The sequence below is a fragment of the Camelina sativa genome, chromosome 15 (assembly GCF_030686135.1).
Source record: "Camelina sativa cultivar CO46 ecotype springtype chromosome 15, ASM3068613v1".
Lineage (NCBI taxonomy): Eukaryota > Viridiplantae > Streptophyta > Magnoliopsida > Brassicales > Brassicaceae > Camelina > Camelina sativa.
The window spans coordinates 12,133,022-12,158,039 of NC_141894.1; the positions used below are offsets into that span (position 1 = coordinate 12,133,022).

The following is a 25,018-nucleotide window of genomic DNA, read 5'->3' on the forward strand; positions in this document are numbered from 1 at the left end:
AATATCTTATGAAACCAGACACCTCCAAGAAGGGCGATACAGTAGCTTGAATTTCTTGAATAACCTCTTCTTGAACCGAAACTCATGTTCTTCCTTCATTCTCTATGTAATTAATTTCATTAATTAGATAACTAAAGGTAACATAAATAATTGTGATATTTATATATACCAGCATGCTTCACACATGCTTAAAAGTTTTACTATTATAATTTGAATGTTTTAGCAATAAAATATTTTAATCTTAATGAATTATACAAATGACTTCAACTGCATTTGTGTTCTGGAAGTAGAATTCTTTGTGTTTCTTGATTAATTACATTTGGAAAAGAAAGTTCCCTGTTAGTTATTTCTATATTTTTATCACGTACTTTATATCTATTGAACATACTAAATGCAAACTGAATTTTAGTTTAGAATTAGTAAAAAAAATTTATTAATATATATTGATATATTATTATATCAAATAAAAATTGCATTTTTGTATTACTTTTTTTTTTAAATATTATACTCAAAATGACCATAAAAAAGAGTAAAAACATATCATCATATTAACGAGTTATTTTTTTTAGTGTTAACTACATAACCTAAGAGAACATAAATTAATTGTTCACCAGATAATCTTTTTTTTTCTTCTATGTTTTTATTTCTAAAATCATGTGATGGATGGAAGAAGAGATAACTAAAATCTTCCTACTTCTCCAAGATATTGTCTCTCTTTCTATAATGCAATTGGGATTAGCTTAGGGTGATCTTTGGATCTTAGGACTTGCAGAAATGGTCAAATCCCATTGCCTTGATCTGCTTGCGGATAAGAACTATCATCACATCATCAACAATCGATCATGGCTAGCAAAAATAATAGAACAAAGAGAAAATAAGTGCATACATAGTATAACCCAAACAATAATGTTGTGAAAATAAATTAGATGTTAATTACTTTTTAAGAAAATAACTAAGACTAAATTCTGTAAGAAAATAAAAACTAAATTTGGAAGAATCACATAACTTTAGAAACCCATATCATGAGATATATATCACTTAGACGTCCAAATCTTCTTCGACCCTAAACCCAAAACCATCGCAAAACCTTTCTTATCAGAAGTCATAACCTATAAATAAAATAAAGGACCATGGAAATGGTTATCGGAAAGAAAGTTAATACATACAAACACAGTTGTAACGTTAAGGAACAAATTTAAAGTAATAGTATTTGAAACAGTTATAGGGGTGTATTCAACTTGATATTTTAAGTGATTTGTGTAAAATTTACAAATCCTATGTTATTCAATCATGAATTTTAAAAAGTCTCTTGAAATCCACTGTTATTGAAATGATGATTTAAAAATCTATGTTAAAATCCACTGTTATTCAAAACATTTTGTGGATTTGGATTTTAATAAGTTTTAGGGATTCTGGAGGATTTGAGAAGATTTATTTAGTTAAAAATATAGAAATCCAAATCTCATGGTTTTAGGTGGGATTTGAAAGAATTTCACCATAAATCATATCAACATCCCTAAAATCTATCAAAATTCCAAATTTTCTAAATCCCATCAATTCTCTAAAATCATAATTTCAATACACCCCCCTTAATATTTGTTTAAACTCATTTTCATGGGTAATACATACAAATTAACACACTTGTATACAATATAACATGGGTAATAAGTAGCATAAATATTGTGACTAAGATATAAAATCTATTAAGGTTTATGAATTATGATCTAAAACTTAAATTTTTATATCAAAAATTTATCAAATGGATCAAGAGAAAAACAAATTACAAAATTGATATACAAAATAGGCATTTGAAACAATATTTACCAACATTTACAAGTGAAAATGTGTTATGTGCCTAAGACCTTCTTCATCTAAATCTTTCTAATGAATAACCACATTTTACATGTTCACTTCTATATATGCTCCAAAATGTCGACTCAACTTATTTATATCAGAACCTACAAATGTCACATAAAGAAAAAAGTTAAATATTACAAATTTTAAAAAAATATATGAGAGGTAGAATATGATGTTTGATAAAGACTTTGTCTAACTATTTATAGATAAATTTGTAGTAGTATGAGAGGTTTTCAGTTTTTTTGGGTCAAACATCATGGGAGTTATTGTTACATTTCAAAGAATAAATATACCATTGGTTTTGTCTGTATTTTTTTATTATTTTTCTTTATAAAACACAAATGGTATTGCAGTTAATACATTAAAGTGTATTCATATGATGAAAGATTTGTTTTTTATTTTTTTTAAACATCATGGGAGTTACACTTTAAAGAATTAATATGCAATAAATTGTGTTAATGATTACTTTTAAGAAAAATAAAATTATTGTTTTATATCTTTAAATATCATATTTTTTTATATCTTTAAATTATTTTAGAATAAATTGATTTGATCTTTTGGCACAAAAACGGTAAAACAAATATTATGATTTTTTTGTCAACAAATAATTATTATAACATTATAATATTTTTATAGCCTGAAATTAGTAAAGAATTTAATAACCATCACATTATATTGTTCCAAAATTATGATATTAATATTTAAATCTTTAATTATTGTAAATTTATTTTGTCCAAAATTATAATATTAAAATTTAATTCTTTCTTATTTGCAAAATTAGAATGTTATGGTAATTATATTAAATATTGATAAATGGTATGTTTGCTTATGATATTAAAATTTAATTCTTTCTTATTTGCAAAATTATAATGTTATGGTAGTTATATAAAATATTGATAAATGATAACTATGCGATAATGTTATTTTTTTTGTTGTCTGCGAAATTATAATATTATAGTAATTATATAAATTATTGATAAATAATATCTATATATAATTACTAAAAGGACATTGTATATGCTTGGATTTGTTAGCTCATTTGGTTTGAGGGCATAGCTCTTCACCTTATGAGTACAACTCCGGGCAGAGGAAGAAGATGAGAAGAAGAAGTTGATGGGCTGACCTGTTGTGGCCCAATGGTAGAAAAAAAAGGGACATTGTATATATAAATATCAATATATTTTTAGTACAGAAGTATCATTTAAATTTAGTGAATATAAAAAATAATATATGTAATTTTGTAGAAATTGAATAAAATTTTTAATAATTGAGAAATGAAAACATGTGTCAAAAATATACGCTGCCAAATGTCGTCGTATTATGCAAAATTAAGAGAAAACCTTTTCATATTATATAAGACTAGATGAATACCTGCACTACGTGCGGTTTTGTTTATATCTATATATATATACATTTATTGCAATATCTTATTTGTTTCTTATATTTTCATATTTGAAAGATTAAAAATTATATATTAAGAAACAAAACTAAGATTATTTTGTGAGGAGGCAAAGAATACAAAATTTGTTTAAAGCTAAATTTTATTCTAAAGTGATTTTTGTAGATGAAAACTATTAGTATATTTTTTTAAGGAACTAAAATAATTATACCATTTGCTAACCAGGAGACGGATACGGATATCCGGGGTTTTTAAGGTATCCAGATCCAGATCTGTATCGGCGGATATCAGTATAATATATCCTAAACCGGATCCGTGGACACCGGATATCCGGGATACGGAATATTATCCGTAAAATCATTAAATTTTAGACTTTTGTGTTTTGATTTAAAATCATATGGATCATTTGAGCCCAAAAGGCCCAGGCGTCGATGATTTAGAAGAAGTGGAAGGAGTCTTTATTTATAAGGGAGTAAAAGTGAAAGAAAACAGGTCAGGAGCGATGTGGGACAAAGTATTAAAGGAGAAGAGAGAGATTGGAAACCCACATCGGTGACTTGAAAAAAATGACCTCTTAGATATTAGTATATATAATTCGCTTTTTCCCCACTTCCAATTCACGTCTACTTCTACAGACATCTTATAATATTATATATTATTTATCTGTAGATATTTTATGTGTTATGGGGTGCTAACCAAACCAATGTAAATGAAAAAAAATTTAGAACTCGGATCCGGATATTCGGTTCAAAAATTTTGTGGTATCCGGATCCGGATCCGATTTTGACGGATTTTAAGTTTTGGTATCCGGATCCGGTTTGACCTTTCCGGATATCCGGTTTTCCGGAGCGGATACCAATGGATCCCGGATCGGATCACGGATCCCGAATAGTTGGTCTTAGGCCTACCATTTGCACACTTGATTGGTAGATAAAAACATTTAAACATCCTTCAATTCTTGTCTAAAACTTAGGTATTTAAATATATTTGTATTTAAGTTTCTCAATTAAATATCATGGAACTCTCAAATTCTCTTTTGTCAAAAAAATTTTCATGCCGTTTGGTTAACTCTTTAATGGTTATAATTAAGATAGACAACTTCCCTACCTGCTAAATATAACTCCAAAATTTAATTTAATTTCCTTTTTCTTTTCTCTCTATTTTTTTCAACCAACATTATATCATTAATTTAACTATCTTTCATTCGATAGTGAACAAAACTTTGATATTTTTCATATATAAAAATTTATTTATCTAAAGACACACTTTCATGAATTTCTCTACAATATTAACCAAATTCTCAGTCAGTGCTGCAACCTTTCAAATTGTTGAGAAAATTCTAACGCCTAAACCATATGTTCATATCTTCATGGTTTACCCTAATAGGACGAATCGAATCTTTGATTTTACTCTCGATACATTTTTATCTTTTGGTGATGCATCTACTTACTTAAAGAATACATCAACATGTTCTAAGCCTCTCTAGATTTCTTATATATATATATATATTGAAATGGTTTGTGATATGAAAAATAATAAAAAATATGGAAGATGTTTCAAATTCCTCTTTAATTTTATATATGTTTATTTTTAATTTATGTGCTTTTAATTTGGGTTGACAGGTGGCACTCTCTCCACTGTTGACGTGTCACTCATATGGAAAGAGTTGAACAATTTTCATAGTATAGATTTTCAACGATTCAGAGAAAAACTTGTTTTCGCATCCGGAATCGACGATGAAACATTACATCATCATATGTAGGTTGATCGGCAAAGTAGTCGTCAATCAATCTTTGGTTCGCGGCTACATGATCTCTCTTGAAGTATTTTCTCTTGCTACGACCTGGATAATCTTCTTTTATTTTGTTTCGACGCTCTCTAAACCGGTTCACGATGTATCTTTCTTCAATTTCTGACTGTCGTTTGTATGCTTCGACATCAAAAGGAAAATCAGATGGATCCATTGAGGATTGTGTTATGGATTTTTTTTAGTAAGATGAGGATTGTGTTATTGGTATACAAAAATGAAATAATGAGGTTTCATTTATAAGAAATTGAGTGGTTGATGTCATCGGATTCCAAACAAACATTACATTTACTTAATTAATAGATATGAATTAGATTTTGTGATAAAAGCCGAAAGTCACGGATTCATTGTCGGAGAAAGAGCCAAATACACATTATTAAAGAAGAAAAAAACAAAATAGATTAGATTCACTGATAAAAGTCGAAAGTGATGGGTTACATTGTCGGAGAAAGAGCCAAATAGACATTATTAAAGAAGAAAAAAACAAAATAGATTAGATTCTCTGATAAAAGTCGAAATTGATAGGTTACATTGTCAGAGAAAAAGCCAAACACACATTATTAAAGAAGAAGAAAACAAGCACACATTATTAAAACACAAAGAGACATACACACATTATTAAAGCAGATCGAAACAAGCACACATTATTAAAATAGAAAATACATAACCGAACCAGACACTTGAGAATAGTTAATTTCCAAATAGATTGTGACTTAACTTCTCCAACAACTCTTTACTTCGGACATCAAGATGCTCCTTTTTACTTAGCTTTAGATACATCTTCATCTTCTTAGCTTCAGTTCTTTCTTTCATTAATTGGTTTGTCTCCTTTTGCCTCATGGTTATTTCGTCCAATCGTTCCAACTCTTGTGTCTTGAATTGTTTGAATTCATTCCACTTTTCGTTGATTACTTCCAAAGTTGTGCCCTTACCTTTCTTTTTCCCTTTCTTTTTAGCTGCATCTCTCCCCATTGGACGAGCAATAGATCCTACAGAACTGGAATCACTTGCATCACTCTCACGGGATCTCTTCGATCCACTGCTCCCAGATCCAGTGTTTCCTCCTACTTGACTACCATAATGTGGTTGATCACGAACAGCTTGCCATTCTGACATTAAATTGAATTGGCCTTTTGTAGAACTTGAATACAATTCATTCGCTTTTGCCAATACATCATTCTCCGACCAGCCGCTTTGTTGTAAACGCTTGGCGTTATCATAAGCACCAATCCATTTGCCTAGTTTTAGACTCATGTAGTTGTAATGATTTCTGCATGAAGCTCCGTCGCGATGAGGATGAAATGAGCAATGCTCATTACAGTAGTGAGCAATTTTACCCCAATAAGCTTTACTTTTTTGGTTTTTACCAACAACGCTGTCTGTTCCATATTTAATTCATCCACTCACTAACACCAAATTTTGCTCTGTTGTCCATTTGGGGCTTTTCCGGCGAGTTGGAGTTGAATCTTCTGTATTTGGAGTGGCTTCAGTACCACCGCTCATATCACCAAGAGCCATTTGCGTAGAAAATCTGGGAAATTCATTTACTCCAACATTTGAAACATTACCCATTGGAGTAGAAGAACTAGAAGGTGTTTGAGATGGATATGGCAACATTGATCCAAAATATGGAGGATAGTTTGGAACAGCTGATGGCATGAAAAAATTTGGTGAAAACCCATAATTTGGTACATTTTGGAGTTGATTTGCAGATTGGTTTTGAAACTGATAATTGTTGGGATTTGGATAGTTGAACGGATGATTAGAAGAATTTTGAGTGTTAAACGGATTATTATTGGGATCCATTTAACAACAAAAGAAAAGTTTAAAAGGTAAAAAGAGTTGATAGGAAGATATATGAGAAAGTTATAGTGAGAAATGAAGTTTTCTTTTTATGTCCAAATGAAACGAAAATAGTCTCTATATATAGATTTTAAAAAATTATGAATTTTGATATAAATTTCTTTTTTTTAAAAATTGATTACAACCAAATAATTGAGTATAAATAATTGAGAGGAGATAAAAAAACACAAAAATCTGGATAGCCAATAGGAAAACAACAGATAAAAAGAAAAAAAAATTGTGTCGGTCAAAAAAAAAATTTCTCTCACCACTCCTTCCAATCACAAGCTGACACGTATCACAGCAAACCCCACTTATTTTGCATTCAACCCGTTGAATGTATTCAATTCAGATGAATCCATGTCGTTTTTTTTATTCAACACCCTTGTTGGAGACATTAAACAGTTGAAAAAAAGATTCAACAAGCCCATTGTAACTAGCTTTTGAGCAATCCCATTGCACATCCTGTGAGGATGTGTTTTATTTTTTAGTAATATAATCCAAAAAATAAGTTTTATTCCTAATATTTGAGAGACACAGATCTCTGTACAGATTAATTTAGATCTTCAGAGACCCGACACGTGTCATTATTTTATTGGTTGATGCTTGTTTTTTTTTTTAATCTTTTCTTCATTTTCTTCTCAGTGTCTTTCGACAAAATCAAAAGGATGAAACACGAAATCAAAACAATGATCTCGTCTCGTTGTCTTCTTCTTCGTGAGACGTGATCGGAGTCAGTTGAAGATCTCTCGTGTTGCTTTCTTGTTGGGATTATCGATTGGGTTGGTTGATTTTTTTTTGAAATATCTTTGTTTCGTTTGAATTTCGATCTTCTTTGTTTAATTTGAGAAAGAAATTGTTTGGGAGATTTCGAGAAATTTCAATTCATGGTTGTGGAATTAGTGTTGTTTTGTGGCTATCTTGCATGTTTATGTCCATTTTGATCTTCTCTGTTTAATCATCACTCAAATGAGAATGTGGATTGGGAATGCTCTTATACAACTTGCACACACTTTGGAGAGTATTTGTAACCTTATTTGAAATATTAATTTATTAGTATTAATTATATAACTATTGAAACCAAATCACATAATTTATCATTAGATGTTTTGACTGAGTTAAGATATACTCTCTACTTTTAATGATAGCTATAATCATTCATGTAAGTTTCAATTTTTTTAATGATATCATGCATATTCTTATTTCAGTTATTCAGTATATAAAGTTTAGACCCAATTAATATTGAAAGGTTTGGTATTATTATCTCATGATCATTCAAATAAATGCAACACACGTAAGAGACATGCCACATTGCCATTCCCAAGAGCGTTGCATGCTCCGGTTTATTAGCTAGTTTCAACTTTCAAACAATATTCTTCGTAACGTCTTGGATAAATAATTTCAAAGCTGACTGAGACGATCCACCATCCGATAACGCCACGTGACACTTCTCACTCATATCCATCACTCTCTTCCTGACGTCACTATCCTGCTCCATCAGACATCTGATTCCACTCTCTATCTCCTCTGCCGTCACCATGACGATGGCGGCTCCCACCATCTGATCGCCTCGCCAATACTTTCTAATCCTCACCGCCAAACCAAGCTCCTCCACCATCATGAAAGCGTTGAATTTCTGCTCTGCGTATAACGGCCATGGTGCCATGGGAACACCGAACCAAAGACTCTCGAGGATCGAGTTCCACCCGCCGTGAGTGACAAAACCTCCGATCGCCGGCTTAGCTAGCACGGCCACCTGCGGAGCCCATCCAATCACTTTTCCTATATCCTTTGTCCGCTCAAAGAATCCTTCCGGGAGAATCTCTTCAAGGTTCTTGAATTCTCCGGGAAGTTCCTTTTCTATATCGGGAGATGCACGGCGGAGAGACCACAAGAAACGGTGACCACTTCGCTCAAGGGCAATAGCGATTTCTCTTGCTTGTTCCTCACGAAAGCCTCCAACACTTCCGAAACAGAGGAACACTACCGACCTAGGTGGTTGCTCGTCAAGCCACCGTAATATCTCCGAACTTTTCTCTTCTTTGGAACTGCCAACATGGTTCTCGAGATGCAATATTGGTCCCACTGTGTAAGCACGAGGAGTATCACCACTCGAGAGGAGAGACTCCAACGCATAAGGTTCAACCTCAGCAAAAGTGTTTACCAAAAAGCCTTTCATCTCTCGGAACCTTCTCGCTTGGTTTACAAACATAGGAAGCCACTCTTTCGTTCCCAAACCATAAGGAAGACACTTCACCGGATAAGGACGAGACAAACTCGGAACGTCCAACAAGGCTTCCGAGTCTTCAAACTCAGTTTCCGGGGCATTGTACTCCTTCTTATCGTACAACATCTGGATGTGAAGTCCAAGTGCGAGAACCCCAACGTTCGAGGTGTAAAACAAGTAACACGGAACACCAAACTCGTTAGCCACGTCTATCACCGAGGTACAGAACATGTCCACGACTACACCAGCGAGCCTAGGCGAGTCCGGTAGCCTTGAGTAGCCATCGACGAGTTTCGCAACGGCACGTTTCACCCTCGGGATGTGGTTCTTGACATGTAACTCGGTGGTTGTTTGATCCTCGCAGGAGATCACTTCGTAGTGAAGGCGGTCGTTGGATGCAGCGACGAGGGCTGAGATATAAGCGGAAGTACTGATGTCGTCTGCTGAAAGAAGAGGAAGGATGATAACGGAGATAGAGAGGTGAGTTTCTCGCTCCACTAGTAGCTTCGCCATCTCCACTGTTGATCTGAGATGACCAATAACAGGATACGGTACGAAGATTAGCTCAAATTTCATGTTTATTTCTTTATTCTCTCTTTTCTTATTTTTGTTTCGGTTGCTTTGTTTCAATCGTAAGTGATAACGCCGATGAGATCTTATAAGCTTCTTTCGTTAGCTCTGTTTATAGGAATAAAAAGAAAAAAAAAAATTTTCTACGTTTGAACTTTTCAAGGCATCGATGGATTTACTTGTTCCGAAGTTTCCTCCAATTAGTTGTCGATATAATAAAAATAAATTAACGAACAGTTTGATGTGTTAATCTCAAACTCTGATCACAGGGTATACACGTATAAAACATGCAAACTAAGTAGACAATCATAATAATAATGTATATTATTGTTGTGACCATCCATATACTAATATTTGCATGCGTTAAGTTCACTAGATATTTTGTGAAGTGATGATATTCTCTGTTAATACGAGACCCAAAAAAAGCCGCTCCACCACAAACGAATCAAACTCCGAACGTGTCTTCCAAGTTTCGGGTCTTCAATCACTTTCGTTGACATCACGTTTCATATAAATATAATGTTGCCAACAATGTATATTTTAACAACTACTATTGCTATACTAAAAATAGATTCATGGTGTGAAAATAGTTTAAACTAGAAAGAAATCATATACTCCCTCTGTTTCACAAAGAGTGTCATTTTGACCAATTACACACAAATTAAGAAAAACTTGAATTATACATATATACCCTTATTTAATAAGCAATTTATCATTTAAATCTAATAGAAAAAGCTTTGGGTTAAGAGTAAATTAGAAAATTTGATATTAAAAATCTCATTGGAAATATAAAGTGACAGTCTTTGTGAAACAAAGAAAATACTCCAGAATGACACTCTTTGTGAAACAGAGGGAGTATTTTCTAGGTGTGAGTAGTATAGTTCCAAGAAAAGATATAAATGGGGTTTATGGGAGCTTTGTTTAGTGCAATAAAAATGAAGAAATTAAAAAGGGAAGCTTAATTGAACATTGAACATCAAGATAAAATTAAATGGAAAGCGGATAGGCGCAACCCTCAAGGTTAATTTTATTGATGTTTATTACAAGACTATATTTATGAATCTATTTGCTTAGACCTATTTACATGGACTAATCCATGAATTATGTCGTATAAAAAGAAGAACCAGCCGAACCGAAACTATGGGTGCAAATAGTTGCACAATTGAAAAGGTTGAAGGAGTTGAAAAAAATTATTCAACCAAGTTTCACCATTTGATTGGAAGAGGTTGAAGAAGTTGTAAAAAACTATTCAACTCATTCAACCTAAAAAGTTGAAAAAATAAATTAATCCTACAGCAAAAATGTTCAACTTGTTCAACCACTATTTTGAAAATGAATGGATTGAATATTTTCCAACTCAATTTTGTTCAACTCATTTTTTCAATTTTAAGCAACCAGTTGGAGCCATATATATACCGGATCTGAACTTGAAGATCAACTACTGTATGTTCTCTTAACTGAATTCGAATCAAAAACCAAAAATCTCGGTTCGGTATTAATCCTATGCGCACTCCACAAAAATTAATTAATAAGGTTAGAATAAGTTTACCTTTGTTTAAACTTGTAACTTGTTCGGTCAGATAAAACTTGAGAACACCTTCTCCATTGACAATATTGAATCTAAAATTAAATAAAAACAGAAGCCGCTAAATATATATTGGATGTAAGAAGAAAAGATGAATAAGAATTATGCTAGACATTTGTTTTTAAAAGTTTACAAAAGTACTGTTTGTTTAAAAGTTTATTTGAAAAACTTACGGTTCATATTCCCAAAACATTTGCAGTTTCACTCCAAATACTGCAGTATATGACTTGGGGGTATGAAAAATATTTTAATCTTGAAATTGATTTTTTCCATCACTTTCAATTTTATATCGAGGTCTGCTTTTCTTTGGAAGAAGTATTGTGTGTTGTTCTAATAGTACTTTACTTTTATAGTCATTACTATCTTGTTACGTTTAAGTTGGATTAATTATGATATTCCTAGAATTATGGCTGAATATTTTCTAATATCTCGATTTTTAAGCACTACTAGATTTTAACCCTCGGTACACCGCATGCATATAATTTTTCTTATTATTTATATTTTATGTCTATATTAATTTTATTATTATTTATATTTTATGTTGTATTGGTTTGTTAAATATTAGATGTTTTGTAAATAGAGAAATAACTAAATCTTCCGGCCGTTTGTGCGCTTAAATGTGTATATTATATTTTTAACCTGCAATACACTTCATTACCATTTGTTTGTTATATTTAGTTTGTTTTGTTTAGCTTTTGAGATTCTATTTTGATTTTTATTTATTATAACAAAAATAAGAGATATATATACATAATAAGTAATTTATACGCTGTGATTAAGTCATATTTTTCCTAATGATTTAAATCAGTTTGATTTTATATGTCAAATATCTAATATTAGTAGTGGACAAACAATAAAATGAGGATTTAACCCGTGTGAACATAAATTTAATGATATTTTATTAATTCCAAACTAGTCCTCTTTATAACCCATCTACTATATACCCATATTATATAGTATTTTTAAACTTTTTTAATTTTACATATTCGTAATATTTAAAATTTTATTAAATATATATATATATTAATTATAATATTTATATAAATGTGAATCAAATTTCTTCTTACGTTAAAAATCAGAGCTCACACGTTTTGGAAAATAAAATGGAAATCAAATTGTTGTTTTCTTTGTTTGCAAAGTATTTAGAGATAGAATATCTCCAAAACACAATAGATTGTGTGATTAAATATATTATAGTTTCTGTTTTCATATTGATTGATGTAATTTTTTTAGTTGGAATGGAATGTAAAATATTTAGGAAATAAAATCTGAAGTATTGCTAATTTTGGAAATTTGTTAGGGATTAACTTTGTAAATAAATTTTTAAATAAATACAAATAATTATTAATTTTTCAGTTTCAATTAGTATTAATTTCTCCACACCTATAAATACATGATTTTATTATGGAAATATTTTACTACGAATATTTTTATAGTTAATGATATATAGAATTTAGGAAAAAATCAATAAATTTGTTAATAGATTTAATTTATATGAAATATTATCTTTACTCTTTTGACTTAGTTATTTTAGAAAGTACTAAATATATGGGATAAAGATGTTTATTTTTTTTTAATTATGCAGACAATTGGGTGTGTTTGGCAACATGAATATATGATATAGTTTTTTCTCTCTTTTTATACTCCCCAATTAATAGTATAGACTAGATTCTGACCCGCACGTACGTGCGCGTTTGGTTTAAAAAATTAAGGTTATTATCATGTTTGCAATATATTACGTATGTGCGGGATAATGTTTATAAACATATTTTTAATGAATATTAGTAAATTTTATAATCCAAACTCGTATCAGTATAGCATTTGATATGGTTTTATTTTTTTAGACGAAAAGAATGATCATATATGTTTTTTTAAGACGAAAAGTATAAACAATTACAACTAAAAAAAGTTAGACGAAAATAGAATGTTTATATCTGGACAGAAAAGAACCCGTCATGTCCCATATGTGTCATGAATGAATAAAAAAATTATTTCTAATACCATACACTGCATTTGGAGTTAAAAATGGAGTTTGATGTTTTGATGATAAATTCTCTCAATTTGGCCAATATCCACAATCTCGAAATAAATAAAAATATCATATTAAAATGTATTTGAAAAGAAAACAGATACAAATGAAGTGAAAAACATCTATGAAATCTTTATACTTGTTTGTAAATGGATCAATAAATCGACTTGTTATCAAGTATTGACCCTGAAACAAAAACAATAAGAATACGCATTAGAGGTCAGTAGAATTTGGTAATATACATCTGAGAAAGAAAATTAATTGATTTATTTTTGAATTTTTCTTGATTGGTGTGAGGTATTACGCGTAGATGTATGCTTAGTATTTACAGGAAATAAATTGTAGACAAAATTAGGCTTAAATCAATTATACCAATGATAGTTTTGTGTAAAAGTGAAGTACCACTCTTTGATCATAACATGTACTATCATATTATCCCAGCAACTTCATCTCTTAACTTATACATAAAAATTTGAGAACGCCATCAAAATATCTTCTCAAAAGTAGAGACGACCATTATACAATTTAAATAAATTTTTTCTTAACTTCTCACCAGAAATAAGAAGACAACATCATAGGCTTCTCCAACTATATTTTAAACCTCAATAAACAAATCATATTTATTAGCTTATTTCTTTAAATTATAACTGAGAATAAATATAATAATCATAAACTAAAAAGGAGAATAAATTGAACATCTAAACATATAAAAATCTAAAAGCAAACACAAAGAACAAATAAATTTTGACCACACAAAGTAAGGTTTTCACAAAGAACCTCTCTGTTTTGGGTGATGGACTTTTTCGAGTATTGAGTTAATTTGAATTGACTTATTTATAGATACATTTAGTCGGTTACGTTATTCATTAGTTTGTCAAGTTTTGTTAAAAACTAATATTGAAATATCTATAACATTTGATTGTTTTTAATTTTAATTATGCAATAAAGGAATCTTTCATGTATGTTACTCCTCATAATTTTCTATGGGAAAATTAGAAATAAAGGAGGTTTTTTTAAACCTTTGTCCATCTACACCTTTTTTAAAAAAGTTTTGGCAAAATAGGTTTTAGGATCTAAACAAAAGCCAATTATACCCTCAAATATATATTCAGATTAATTTTGTAGATTTTTATTAACTGAAATTAAGAAAACACCAAATTTTTTTTGAAATAATTTTTGGTTGAAATCGAGTGGGCCTGGGTTGAAACCGAGTGGGCCTAATTTGGGGAAAAATTGATATCGAATTAAAACCTAAATTTTGGAAAGGGGAAAAAATTATAATTGAAACAAATCCTTCTTCTGCCGTCTCTCTCTCACCATCCTCACCATCTCACCGTCGTCTCTCACCATCATCACCATCTCTCTCACTGTTGTCTCTCTCCATCGTCACCATCTTCCGCCATCTCTCTCCATCTTCACCATCTTCCGCCATCTCAGTTTCTTCACCGTCTTCCGTCGTCTCTCCATCTTCACCGTCTTCTTTGTTTTGGTGGTCTCCTCTTCACTATCTCAAGCTCAATCAGTTTGGATTTCTCTTCACCATTTCTCCATGTCGGTCGAATTAGGTATGTTGAGTTGTGGAATTTTTTTTGCATGTTTAAATTTTGTCCTTGTTTAATCTTGATTTCAACCTAGAATTGTATAATTTTAAGTAAATTAACTAATTTTCAGTTTAGATTTCTCTTCAACATTTCTCCATGTCTATCGAATTTGTTATGTTTAATTGTGGAATTTTTGTGTCATGTTTAACTTTATCCTTTTTAAATCTCGATTTCAATCCAGAATTGTATTATTATAAGCCCATATAATTAACAACGTTTCAATGATTTTCTTAATAATGTGAAAATAATGCGGATTCATCAATTTGTTTTCAGATTTGTTCACTATTGTATAGACTTTAAATTCTTGTTTTCCATCTAAATGATTAATAATCAAGGTGTTTTTTTTGTTTTTAAATCATAGTTTTAAGAATCTGTATTATTTTGTTTTTCAAATGTTGACTCTTTGTATCTCAAGAAATCGATACAAAGCATCATCTCTTTGTTTGGTACCTTTTTCACTATTGTATTGACTTTAAATTCATGTTTTGCATCTAAATGATTAATATTCAAGGTTTTTTTGTTCAACCGAATCATAGTTTTAAGAATCGGAATTATGGGAGATGGAAGTGAGCCACAAGTTGGGAGATGGAAGTGAGCCACAAGTTGGACAGATAAATAACTCATGTCGAATGTCTATTTTGAACAAAATTAAGAGCGCATTACCAGAGGAGTATGAGATTGAGAAGGGTGATCCAGTTTTCGCAAGTATTTTTGCATTGTATGAGAATGGTCTTGGGTACTCAGCTCGGTTAATACACAACATCATGTGTAGGCAGTTGGTGACTAAGCGAAAACATGAGATGTGGTTAGTGTTTGGTAAGAGGCCGCTTAGATTCTCGATGCAAGATTTTTATGCAGTTACTGGGCTTAACTACAATGATTATTTTAGTGGTGATTCAGAGGAATGGACAGATGATAATGGGTTTTGAGTAAATTGTTGAAGAGAGGTGGTATCATTACCATTCAAAGTTTGATGAAGACCCACCTTGAAGCAGCTCCATCGTGGGGAAAAAAATAAGATAGAATTTGGTTTATGTATGTTTGTGTGATTGCTGGGTTGGTAATTGCTAAGGATGAGAAGAAAGCTATACCACATTCATACATCAAGCTGGTCATGGATCTTGAGAAGGTTAGGACTTATCCTTGGGGTCTTGTAGCTTTTGACCATTTAGTTAGCTCTATAATGGAAGCAAGAAAGAAACTGAAGAACCCCATAAGTTACATCCTCAATGGTTTCTCATATGCTCTTCAAGTTTGGATTATGGAAGCAATTCCTGTCATTGGACAACTGATGGGAAAGAAGTTTGATAAAGATATTACAGTTAGTCAATGCTCTAATTGGAAAGGTGTTGCAAAAATATCCTATGATGAGCTCCTCGTTGTAGAGAAATCAATTGGAAACAAGGTTAGTTGACTATTTTTTTTTTTTTGAATATATTCGAATATGTTGAATATGATAAACGAACATGAATGTATGTTGAATTGGTTTTTTGTTTTTGTTTTGGCAGGATGTAGTTTATCCATACATTTCCTCTACCGGAAACATGGATGCATTGGAGTCCATTGAATTTATGAAGAGTGATACAATTAAAGATTGTGAGGTGGACTCCAATCAATTGCAAGTACATTCTTGGATGCTTTGATCAGATCTGGTTATGATTTTGGAGATTATATTTGGGAGAGTGTCGAAGGATATGGTGTGGAAGATGATAATATTGAGGATGTTGAAGAACAATCTCATACTGTTGGAGGGGACAATGATGTTTCGGTTTGTTTGGAGAGTGGTGAGAAGCAAGCTAATACTCCAGAAGTGTCTAGCTTGAAGAAGAGGAAGAAGAAGCAAGTTGATCATGTAGCAGAGAAACGGAAAAGGATGGTGCTATCTCAGCAAGCATCAACTTTGCATTGCTCTTGTGGAGATGAAAAGAAGCGGTTCTTTAAGGACTTGATTGACTCTTCTTTCAGAGCTTCACAGATGCGATTGAGGAACGATTGCAAACATTAGAGAAAGATGTATCAGATATCAAGGCCTCCATATCCGCAATAAAAGAGACGACTTCAAAACCATCAAGTCCAGCAGAAGTGAGTCAAGGTCCATCACAAGTGAAGCCCAAAACTTTGGTATGTAAGAAGTAGCATTTGTATGTGTATGTGTATGTGTTTGTAAGCCCAAAACGTGTATGTTGTAAACACTTGACTTGGTTTGTATGTGTATGTTTTAACTTATGTGTTGTAAACTTTAACATTAGCGTTTTTTTTTTATAGGTTCAAACGTTAGAATTTGATAATCTGTTTACTCCGTATCTTGAGATAGACCTTAATGTATGTTCACAAGACTACTTAAAGAACACAATAGGACACCTATCTCAAAAGTCAGTTGTATCCGGATTTGATCCTACACTGAGTCCCCGAAACGCGGGTATAGATGAACCGGATGCGTTGTTGACTTTTGTTGCTGATGATGTATGGAATGCCTTTGAAGAAGGGAATAGGCATCTCGAGTACGTGATTCATACATTTTCCATTCACTTTATGATTTATCAATTAATTTCTTCCTTTAATTTTTAACCTTACAATTGTTTTACGTTTACAGAAACATTCAACTTGGTCCAACTTTACTTGATCGAGAATTGTTTGACCGAGTTATGATGGGCAACAAATGGCTTGAAAACGAAGTACATATCAATCTTTCTAAAAATCATATTTTATATTTTTTTAGTTGGACAAACCTGATTTTGTTAACATGTTTCATATTTTCAGAAAATGGATGCAATGATGTATATAATTCTAGAGCATACATCTTTAGGCCGCCTGAACTGTGATCATGTTGGTTTCATGAATTGTCAGTTTAGCATGCAAGTCAAAGGCGAGTACTTCAAGTTTAGATCAGCGGGACGAAGTCACATGTGGAATAAATCTTTGTTATGCTACGCCAAAGGTGAATTGCCATCTCATGGAATGACGGAAAAAAGTTGGACTGTAGATTTGGACAAAATTTATGCACCGGTCTTCGTTAACGGTAATCATTGGATCTCAGTTTGCATTAACTTCATCCTAAGAACAATTGAATTCTTCGATTGTAATCAGTATCACAACAGAAGAAACGTTGAGTCATTCGCACATGTCATCCCTCGTCTTGTCAAGGAGATTCACAAAAAGATTGATGAGAAAGCTCCATTGCTGACTCAATACGAGATCATCAAGGTCCGTATGCCACCTAAGTTAAATCGGTCAAACTGTGATTGTGGAGTTTATGTCCTGAAGTATATCGAGTGTCACATGCTTAATCTACCTTTGCATTTGATAGACGATGAAAACATCAAGTTTGTTCATTTGAAGTTGGCAGTTGATCTTTGGAGAGCAGCAAAGGATCCTGTGCTAATTAAGAGAATGGAGACTTATGAGCCTCCAGTGTATGATTCTGAGTTTGTAGACCTTTACTAATTAAGAGTGTTATTATGCTTAACACTCTTTGTTAGTCTGTTTTTCTGTACCCTGGTTTTAATGAAAGTTGGATTCAAAGAAAACACCATCAAGGAATTTCAAAACACATGAGTCTTATATTAATCTAAAATCAACACCATCAAGGAATTTCAAAACACATGAGTCTATTAGTCTAAAATCAAAACCATTAAACACCATCATTCATCACAACTCCTCTGCCGTGAAACACAACCCAGAGGCTACCTGAAAACATATAGAGTACCGTAAATATAAATGAAATCCACTAAAAATTCAAAAACATGAATCTTAAGTTCATGCACAAACCATTTTTATATCACGATATTACATGTCGTACTGTTATGCCCTTCTTTGCCACATCGCCTACACTTATGTCTCTTTGACCCTTGTGAGTTTTGTGATGATTTTATCTTGTCTTCAGCAGATTCATATCTTCTTTTTCTTCGCCGTCCAAGATGTCTTCTTGTTTCAGGTGGTCGAACTTCAGCATCTTCAACATGTTGTGGGACTCGCCATTCTTCTTCAGGAACACCTATTGGATTAATAGTTTCCTCATATTGCTATCTCCATGCGGTAGTGGTATACACGTCATCAGCATAAGGACATAGATCCTTACCTATATCAAAAGCTCCTTTTATAGCATGTCTACAAGGGATTTTTTCTATGCTGAACTTTCCACATGAACAAGTCCTTCTTTCTAAGTCAATAATGTAGTCTACTCCATTACCTTTAACATGCAACATGGATCTGCTCATCGGATAACCGTTCATGAATTTATCTTTCTCTATTCTTCTTGAAATCTTTTTCTCCACCTCAACAGTTAAAGGATATTTTTGCTTTGCACTTAACTCTCTACTCTCATAAAACCAGCGTGTCATCATTTCTCTGATGCTTTCTAACAAAAGAATTAGTGGATACTCTCTGGGTGACCTCAAAGCTGCATTGATTGACTCAGCTGCAGCGTTGGTGTTAATGTCATATCTATAACCCAGAAAATGACGGCGAGCCCATTTTCTCACATTGACTTCCTCTAGATAACTTCCAATAGCAGGACTAATATTGTTAATTCGCGCAAACTCTTTCTCAAACTCAGCAACTCTATAAGCTTTTGATGCTTTTGCAACCATACCAGCGACACCTCTGTCCTTATTATATGTTATCACATTACTAATCAAGTGGTGGATCCAAATACCATGTTTAGCCAATGGGTAGATGTTTCCAATTGATTTAGTAATCGATCTATGTCTATCTGACACAAATGATAAACCTTCTTCATCAGCTATAACCATCTTAAGTTGCATAAAAAACCACTCCCATGAACAATCATTCTCAGAATTAGCAATTTCAAATGCGATTAGATACAAATTGGAATTACCATCTACAGCTGTAGCAACTAGTAGAACCCCTTTGTATTTATTCTTCAAAAATGTACCATCAACTACTATCACTTTCCGCATTGCCTTGTAGAACCCTCTTCTTGATTGACCAAAAGAAATAAATAGATATTTGAATCTTCCATCAAAGTCAATTTCATAATTCGTGAACGTACCAGGATTCGCTTCTTGTAGCATGTGCAAGTATTTTGGTATCTTAGCATAACTTTTCTCAAGAATTCCTCTACTTCGTTAACTGCATACTCCCGAGACTTCCAAGCTTGGTGATATGTTAGCTCGCAGCCGTACCTTGAACGAATAATATTAATTATATTAATCGGTTTAGGACCTTCCTTCACACCCTCATAGCTTTGCTTAATGAGATGTCTAATTTTTCTTGCAGATTGAGTCCTACAAAATGAGTTTTTTTTAAGGAGCACATGTATGGTTACCCACAAACTTGTTAATTTTGAAATATGTAGATGCTTGTAAACACTCAGCCTGGAGACGCCAATTACAAGCACTATCAATGCAGCGTATACACCACCATCTATTATCAGATTTGGTAATCATGTTGTCGCAGTTATATTTCATTGCATACATTTCCATAGTAGCCTGTAAAGCTTCCTTACTGCTAAAATATTCACCCTTTTTTCCATTGAATCTTCCAACTTTGAACCAGCAGCATCACCAAGATTAACATCAGTAGGCTTTTCTAATACATCATTAGTCGGCTTATGTGAGTTCCTTGAAATAATAGCTACTGATTTTCCCACATCAACTCCCACATCATCACCATCACTTGTATCATGTGGGACCTTATTCAGATCGAACTGGACTTTACTCGTATCATGATCAACTACTCCTTTGAACGTAACACACAACCGAATCATGTTTTTTCTTTTTAGATATGCAGGAAATTTTTTCATTCCTCTATCATTTGTCAATACAACGGGAGGAGAATCAACTTTAACCTCTGTGGGTGAATAACTGAATTCCACATCAAACATACTTTGCTCTATTTCATAGTCTTCTCAAACCATCACCTTCAACTCTTCAAGAGACGTAGTGGGTTGCAAAGTCAGTAATCTTGCACGTTTTTCTTCATCATCAATAAATCTTCACTCCTTGTTGGCATCCAATGTCCATACACCATAAGTAACATAGATTTGCATCATAAACAGGTAAGTGAAATTTTCGTGGAAGGTGGAAAAGATGGTAAACAACCGATCACGTTAGCTAATGTAGAATGTTGATTTTTTCTGAATTTGTCTATCTTCTAAATAATTAAGAATACACATTCTAAAATATATTAGAACATATCTAAACAACAAATATAGAATTGTAACCATAAATTAAGATTATTCAAAAAATATTCACTTTCCTTATTTAATTTATTTTCTTTCTATTTCTATGATATTCTAAGTTTTACAAATTATAAATTCTAAAATATCTATGACATATCTTCTACTTCTTTTAATATACAGGGTAAAACGTGGAATATATATTCTGAATTGATGTAGAATGAAGAAAAATGTAGAATACATATTCTTAATTTTGTAGAACATACAAAATTCAGGTTCTGAAGTTTTTAGAACAAATTTTCCGTCTAAACTTCGTAGAACATGTACAAACTGTAGAATGAATAGTCTAAATATTTCAGAATTTGAAAAAAATGTAGAAAGTCTTTTCTGAACAATTTAGACCATAAATCATCAATTTACAAACTGATTTTTGACACCCAAAACATTTTTTTCCAATTTTTTTTTACACAGTTGTATACTAACATGGATTTTCTGTTTGTTTTTTGATTTAAACTCCTAAAAATTCACTATATCTATTAGTAGGGGTATTTTCATCACAATTGACAATCTTCAAAAAAAAATGTATATGGACAAATGTTTGGAAAAAGCTCATTTATTTATAATTTTCTGATTTTCTACATTGATCATATGTTAACTATCCGAAATTTAGGTGTAAAATCTCAAATTGATCACTTATTAACTGTATATTTTACTTAAGATATTCTAAGACTGGTTTTTCTTAATCTTAACAATAAATATGAATTGAGTTATAAGTTACATTAAATTCTGGCGTGCTAATTATGTAGGTAGATTTGTTTAGCTTTAATGACATCTTTAGTATATTATTGTTTACAAATATTGTACTTTATTTTCTACTAGATAAGGCCCGCGTTATTACGCGGATAAAAATTAAAAAATATTATTGACATTAATTAAGTAGTAATATACATGTTTTTAGATTTTATCTTGTAATATTTTAATATTGAATATAGACTTCTCATATTTCGTTTTAATACTATCTCAGTTTTGGACCCACACGTACATGCGGTGTTGATTTCAAAACTAAATTTTCTTTGAATTTGTTAATATATTGTGTGTATACGATATTATATTTATTTATATAATTATTGGTTATAATATTTACAGTTTAAACTTACATTAGTTTAGTTTTATCCAATTTATAAATGTTTGAAATAATTAAAGTTTCACATAAAATTAGATTTCACATGACGATAGATCCGAATAGAATGTGAAATAGATTAGTGACTGGTTAGATTCGTATTAAACTCGTGAGGTATAAAACTGGATAAGAAAAACTATCAAAAGATTAAAGCTTCTAAACCGAATGATCTAAATTGTCAAGTGGGTCAAACCCCTCAGATCATGAATGTTTGGAATCCATATTATGCAAGGAGACATTGCTTTTGCTAATTCGTTGTATTAATATTATATATTATATAATATATATCTGATAATTAGTTATATAATTATATATTTTGTTTATTTCCAAAAGTTTGCAAATAACCTAAAAATATGTGACTGTTGAAACTTTAAAATTTTAAAGTTTAGAGCAAGTCCATTGGTGACTTTAGCAGGATTTTTAGCAAGACTCTTATTTTATTTGAGATTAAAAATAAATCAAAAATGATAAAACAATAAGAGTTGGCTCTTGTTTAGTAAGTTTTAACATCGACTCTTGTTGGGAAGAGTTAGTGTGCTGTCTGTATTTAATTGGTCAAATTTATTATATAAAAAAACAATTTATTTTTTTTCCTCTTCTTTCTCCATCTCTTCCATCTCTTCGACTTCGCGATATTTCTCCCAACGGAGAGAAATTTTGCTTCATTTTTTATCTTGTTGATTGATTAACAAATCTCGAATCAAACTACTGATCAAACAATCTTCAGTCGGAGGTGTTGATTAAGCAATCGACGAGAGATTTGAGAGTCTTCTCTACCAAAGCTGATGGTTCATCAATCTCCATCTGATGGTAATTTCATGTTTCTATATGTATGATGGCTTGTTTTATAATGATTTAGAAATTAGGGATTCGATTTTCGAAAATTAGGGTTCTTGATGGTAGATGATGATTCTCCGATCATGTATGTCCTCCGATCTGGTTCTGTGAAGGTTATAGCTTAGAATCATTGATTGTTCGAGGAAGAGAAGTAATTGATTGCACCGGAATCTATAAACATTGTGATTGGGTAACGTCAAGAATCGTTCTAAGAAAGTGATATATTAGGGTAGAGCCTGGTATTTAGATCTCGCTCTCTCTTTAATTTGCATATTCTCTGGTTGATCTATCTCCCAATGTGTGTTCTTGATCCATTTTTACGCCTGTTTTCTTGAAAAAAAGCACCTTCCGTCGAGCTAGATCAAGTTTTGCTCGTTATAATATTGTTCTTGGCTAAAGAAAGAGTGAAATGCAGATCAAACAAGAAGCCAACAGAACAAGGATGGTGAGCGAAATCAGCCTCTTGCTACTGGTCCTCAGAAGGAAGTCAAACCCCAGAGGATAATACCACTAAAGGACTGCTCTACGAGTGAAGCTTCTCAGCTTTTGAGCCAACGTATGAATCTGAACTATCTCTTACTCGTTTGAGTGGTTTATTATTTCCTCTGTATCTCACTGTCTGGTCCTTCTTGTATCAACTGTTGCTATGCTAATTGCTAAACATCTGATGAGTCAGTGCTAGTTTATTGGTCATGCTCCTTTTAGAAATCTCTCTGGTTAATAGATATGGTATGTTAAATTCACAGACTTTATGCGACTCAGTTTATGTGCTTGTCTTATTTACTTTCTTGATTTGTTCAATGAATAGGAGGGGCAGCTGCAATGCAGACCCAAACTGTGGATCTATCTGGTAAGATTAAGGACTTCCAAGTTTTTTTAATCCTTTTTGTATGTTACACTTGTTCTGCTTGAGTTGGCTCCAAACGCAATCACATATACCTATAGTTCCCACCTTTATCTCTGCATTCCAGCTAATAGAGTAGAACTGATTGTCAAGTTTACCTGCTATTTCACAGAGCGACCAATCATGTACTATGGAGGAAGTGTTTGGGGTAAACTACCTCACCAGGTAGAACTGACTTCAGACTCTATCATATGCTTTTAATTCTCTATTAAGATGCTCGTTTGCATTAATGATGAGACTCATGTCTTGTGGGATGAAACAATTACAGATCCTGGCTGCAGCAAACAACACATTGCCTCCTCAAAAGATATCGCCAACGGATTACATGACTGAAGTGTGCTGAGGATTGCTGATGCCAAAATCGTCAAGTTCTAACAATTGAATGGTCCTTGTTCTGCTGATGGATCCCATATACACTAGTGAGAATGGTGTTGGGTCTTTGTTGAGATAAAGAAACTATAGCTTCCCACACGACACAAATATTATAAACTTTCTTAATGAAACAGTGCTCTCTTTTTAATTTATTTTACCAGACTATAATTATAATTACAAATAATTTTTTTTTAAATAAGAACCCCAATTATTAGAGCTTACCATTGGAGGAGTATAATTTAATTAACAAACCAAAACTTCTTATTTTGTAAAAGTACATTTTCTAATATTACAAAAATATAAGAGTCTCAAAATAATAGTCTCCCAATGGAGATGCCCTTATGTGAGTTTGATGACTGCATGCACCCAAGTTATTTTAAAATGGTGTCATACTTGCTTCTTGTGTGGTCCTTGTCTTATGTTGAGTTTGATTTTTACATAATTTTACAACCATTTCAATATCCACTGGAAAATTTTTATTATATTTTTTAAATATAAAAATTTATTAACATGAGACTGAGATTAGAAGAAAAATATGTAGAATTCTCAACTATGTTGACCTTGAACCCTGCATAAACATATCTTAATTATTAGCTAATTTAAATAAAACATAACAAATACCAAATAATTAGATTCTTAATGTTAATTTATGCTTAAAACATACCTATG

At 31.9% G+C, this 25,018-nt stretch overlaps 3 protein-coding genes and 2 pseudogenes across 4 annotated transcripts; 2 read left to right on the plus strand and 3 right to left on the minus strand.

Annotated features, from left to right (window-relative positions):
* Positions 1–5,693: 5,693 nt before the first annotated feature.
* On the minus strand, positions 5,694–6,934 carry LOC104748408 (uncharacterized; annotated as a pseudogene).
* A 1,207-nt stretch (positions 6,935–8,141) lies between these two features.
* LOC104746620 (UDP-glycosyltransferase 71B8 pseudogene) lies at positions 8,142–9,989 on the minus strand (annotated as a pseudogene). The gene has a single exon (XR_015581942.1). The product of XR_015581942.1 is annotated as a UDP-glycosyltransferase 71B8 pseudogene (transcript).
* Positions 9,990–15,950: 5,961 nt separating this feature from the next.
* On the plus strand, positions 15,951–18,361 carry LOC147926532 (uncharacterized). The gene is made up of 7 exons (XM_087487095.1): positions 15,951–16,322; positions 16,426–16,539; positions 16,599–16,793; positions 16,883–17,038; positions 17,183–17,418; positions 17,511–17,592; positions 17,678–18,361. The coding sequence occupies exons 1-7, from the start codon at positions 15,951–15,953 to the stop codon at positions 18,359–18,361; spliced, it is 1,839 nt and encodes a 612-aa protein (XP_087343221.1).
* A 187-nt stretch (positions 18,362–18,548) lies between these two features.
* On the minus strand, positions 18,549–19,950 carry LOC104748409 (uncharacterized). The gene is made up of 3 exons (XM_010470055.2): positions 18,996–19,950; positions 18,708–18,911; positions 18,549–18,604 (listed from the first exon to the last, which is right to left on the minus strand). The coding sequence occupies exons 1-3, from the start codon at positions 19,948–19,950 to the stop codon at positions 18,549–18,551; spliced, it is 1,215 nt and encodes a 404-aa protein (XP_010468357.2).
* Positions 19,951–22,770: 2,820 nt separating this feature from the next.
* LOC104746621 (uncharacterized) lies at positions 22,771–24,501 on the plus strand. Its single transcript, XM_010468138.3, has 5 exons — positions 22,771–23,046; positions 23,489–23,629; positions 23,882–23,923; positions 24,090–24,142; positions 24,246–24,501. Exons 1-5 carry the CDS (start codon positions 23,022–23,024, stop codon positions 24,318–24,320), a joined length of 336 nt encoding a protein of 111 aa, XP_010466440.2. The 5' UTR covers positions 22,771–23,021; the 3' UTR covers positions 24,321–24,501.
* The last annotated feature ends 517 nt before the right edge of the window (positions 24,502–25,018 follow it).

Bases quoted from the DNA above. Each gene is read 5' to 3' on its own strand.
- LOC147926532 (XM_087487095.1), top strand. From the start codon at position 15,951: ATGTATGTTTGTGTGATTGCTGGGTTGGTAATTGCTAAGGATGAGAAG. The intron at 16,323-16,425 runs GTTAGTTGACTA...TTGTTTTGGCAG, and splicing joins AGAAATCAATTGGAAACAAG to GATGTAGTTTATCCATACAT. The intron at 17,419-17,510 runs GTACGTGATTCA...TTACGTTTACAG, and splicing joins GAAGGGAATAGGCATCTCGA to AAACATTCAACTTGGTCCAA.
- LOC104746621 (XM_010468138.3), top strand. From the start codon at position 23,022: ATGGTTCATCAATCTCCATCTGATG. The intron at 23,047-23,488 runs GTAATTTCATGT...AGTGAAATGCAG, and splicing joins TCATCAATCTCCATCTGATG to ATCAAACAAGAAGCCAACAG. The intron at 24,143-24,245 runs GTAGAACTGACT...AAACAATTACAG, and splicing joins GGGGTAAACTACCTCACCAG to ATCCTGGCTGCAGCAAACAA.
- LOC104748409 (XM_010470055.2), bottom strand. From the start codon at position 19,950: ATGCTACAAGAAGCGAATCCTGGTACGTTCACGAATTATGAAATTGAC. The intron at 18,912-18,995 runs GTAAGGATCTAT...TTAATCCAATAG, and splicing joins AAAAGGAGCTTTTGATATAG to GTGTTCCTGAAGAAGAATGG. The intron at 18,605-18,707 runs GTAATATCGTGA...ATATGTTTTCAG, and splicing joins AGGGCATAACAGTACGACAT to GTAGCCTCTGGGTTGTGTTT.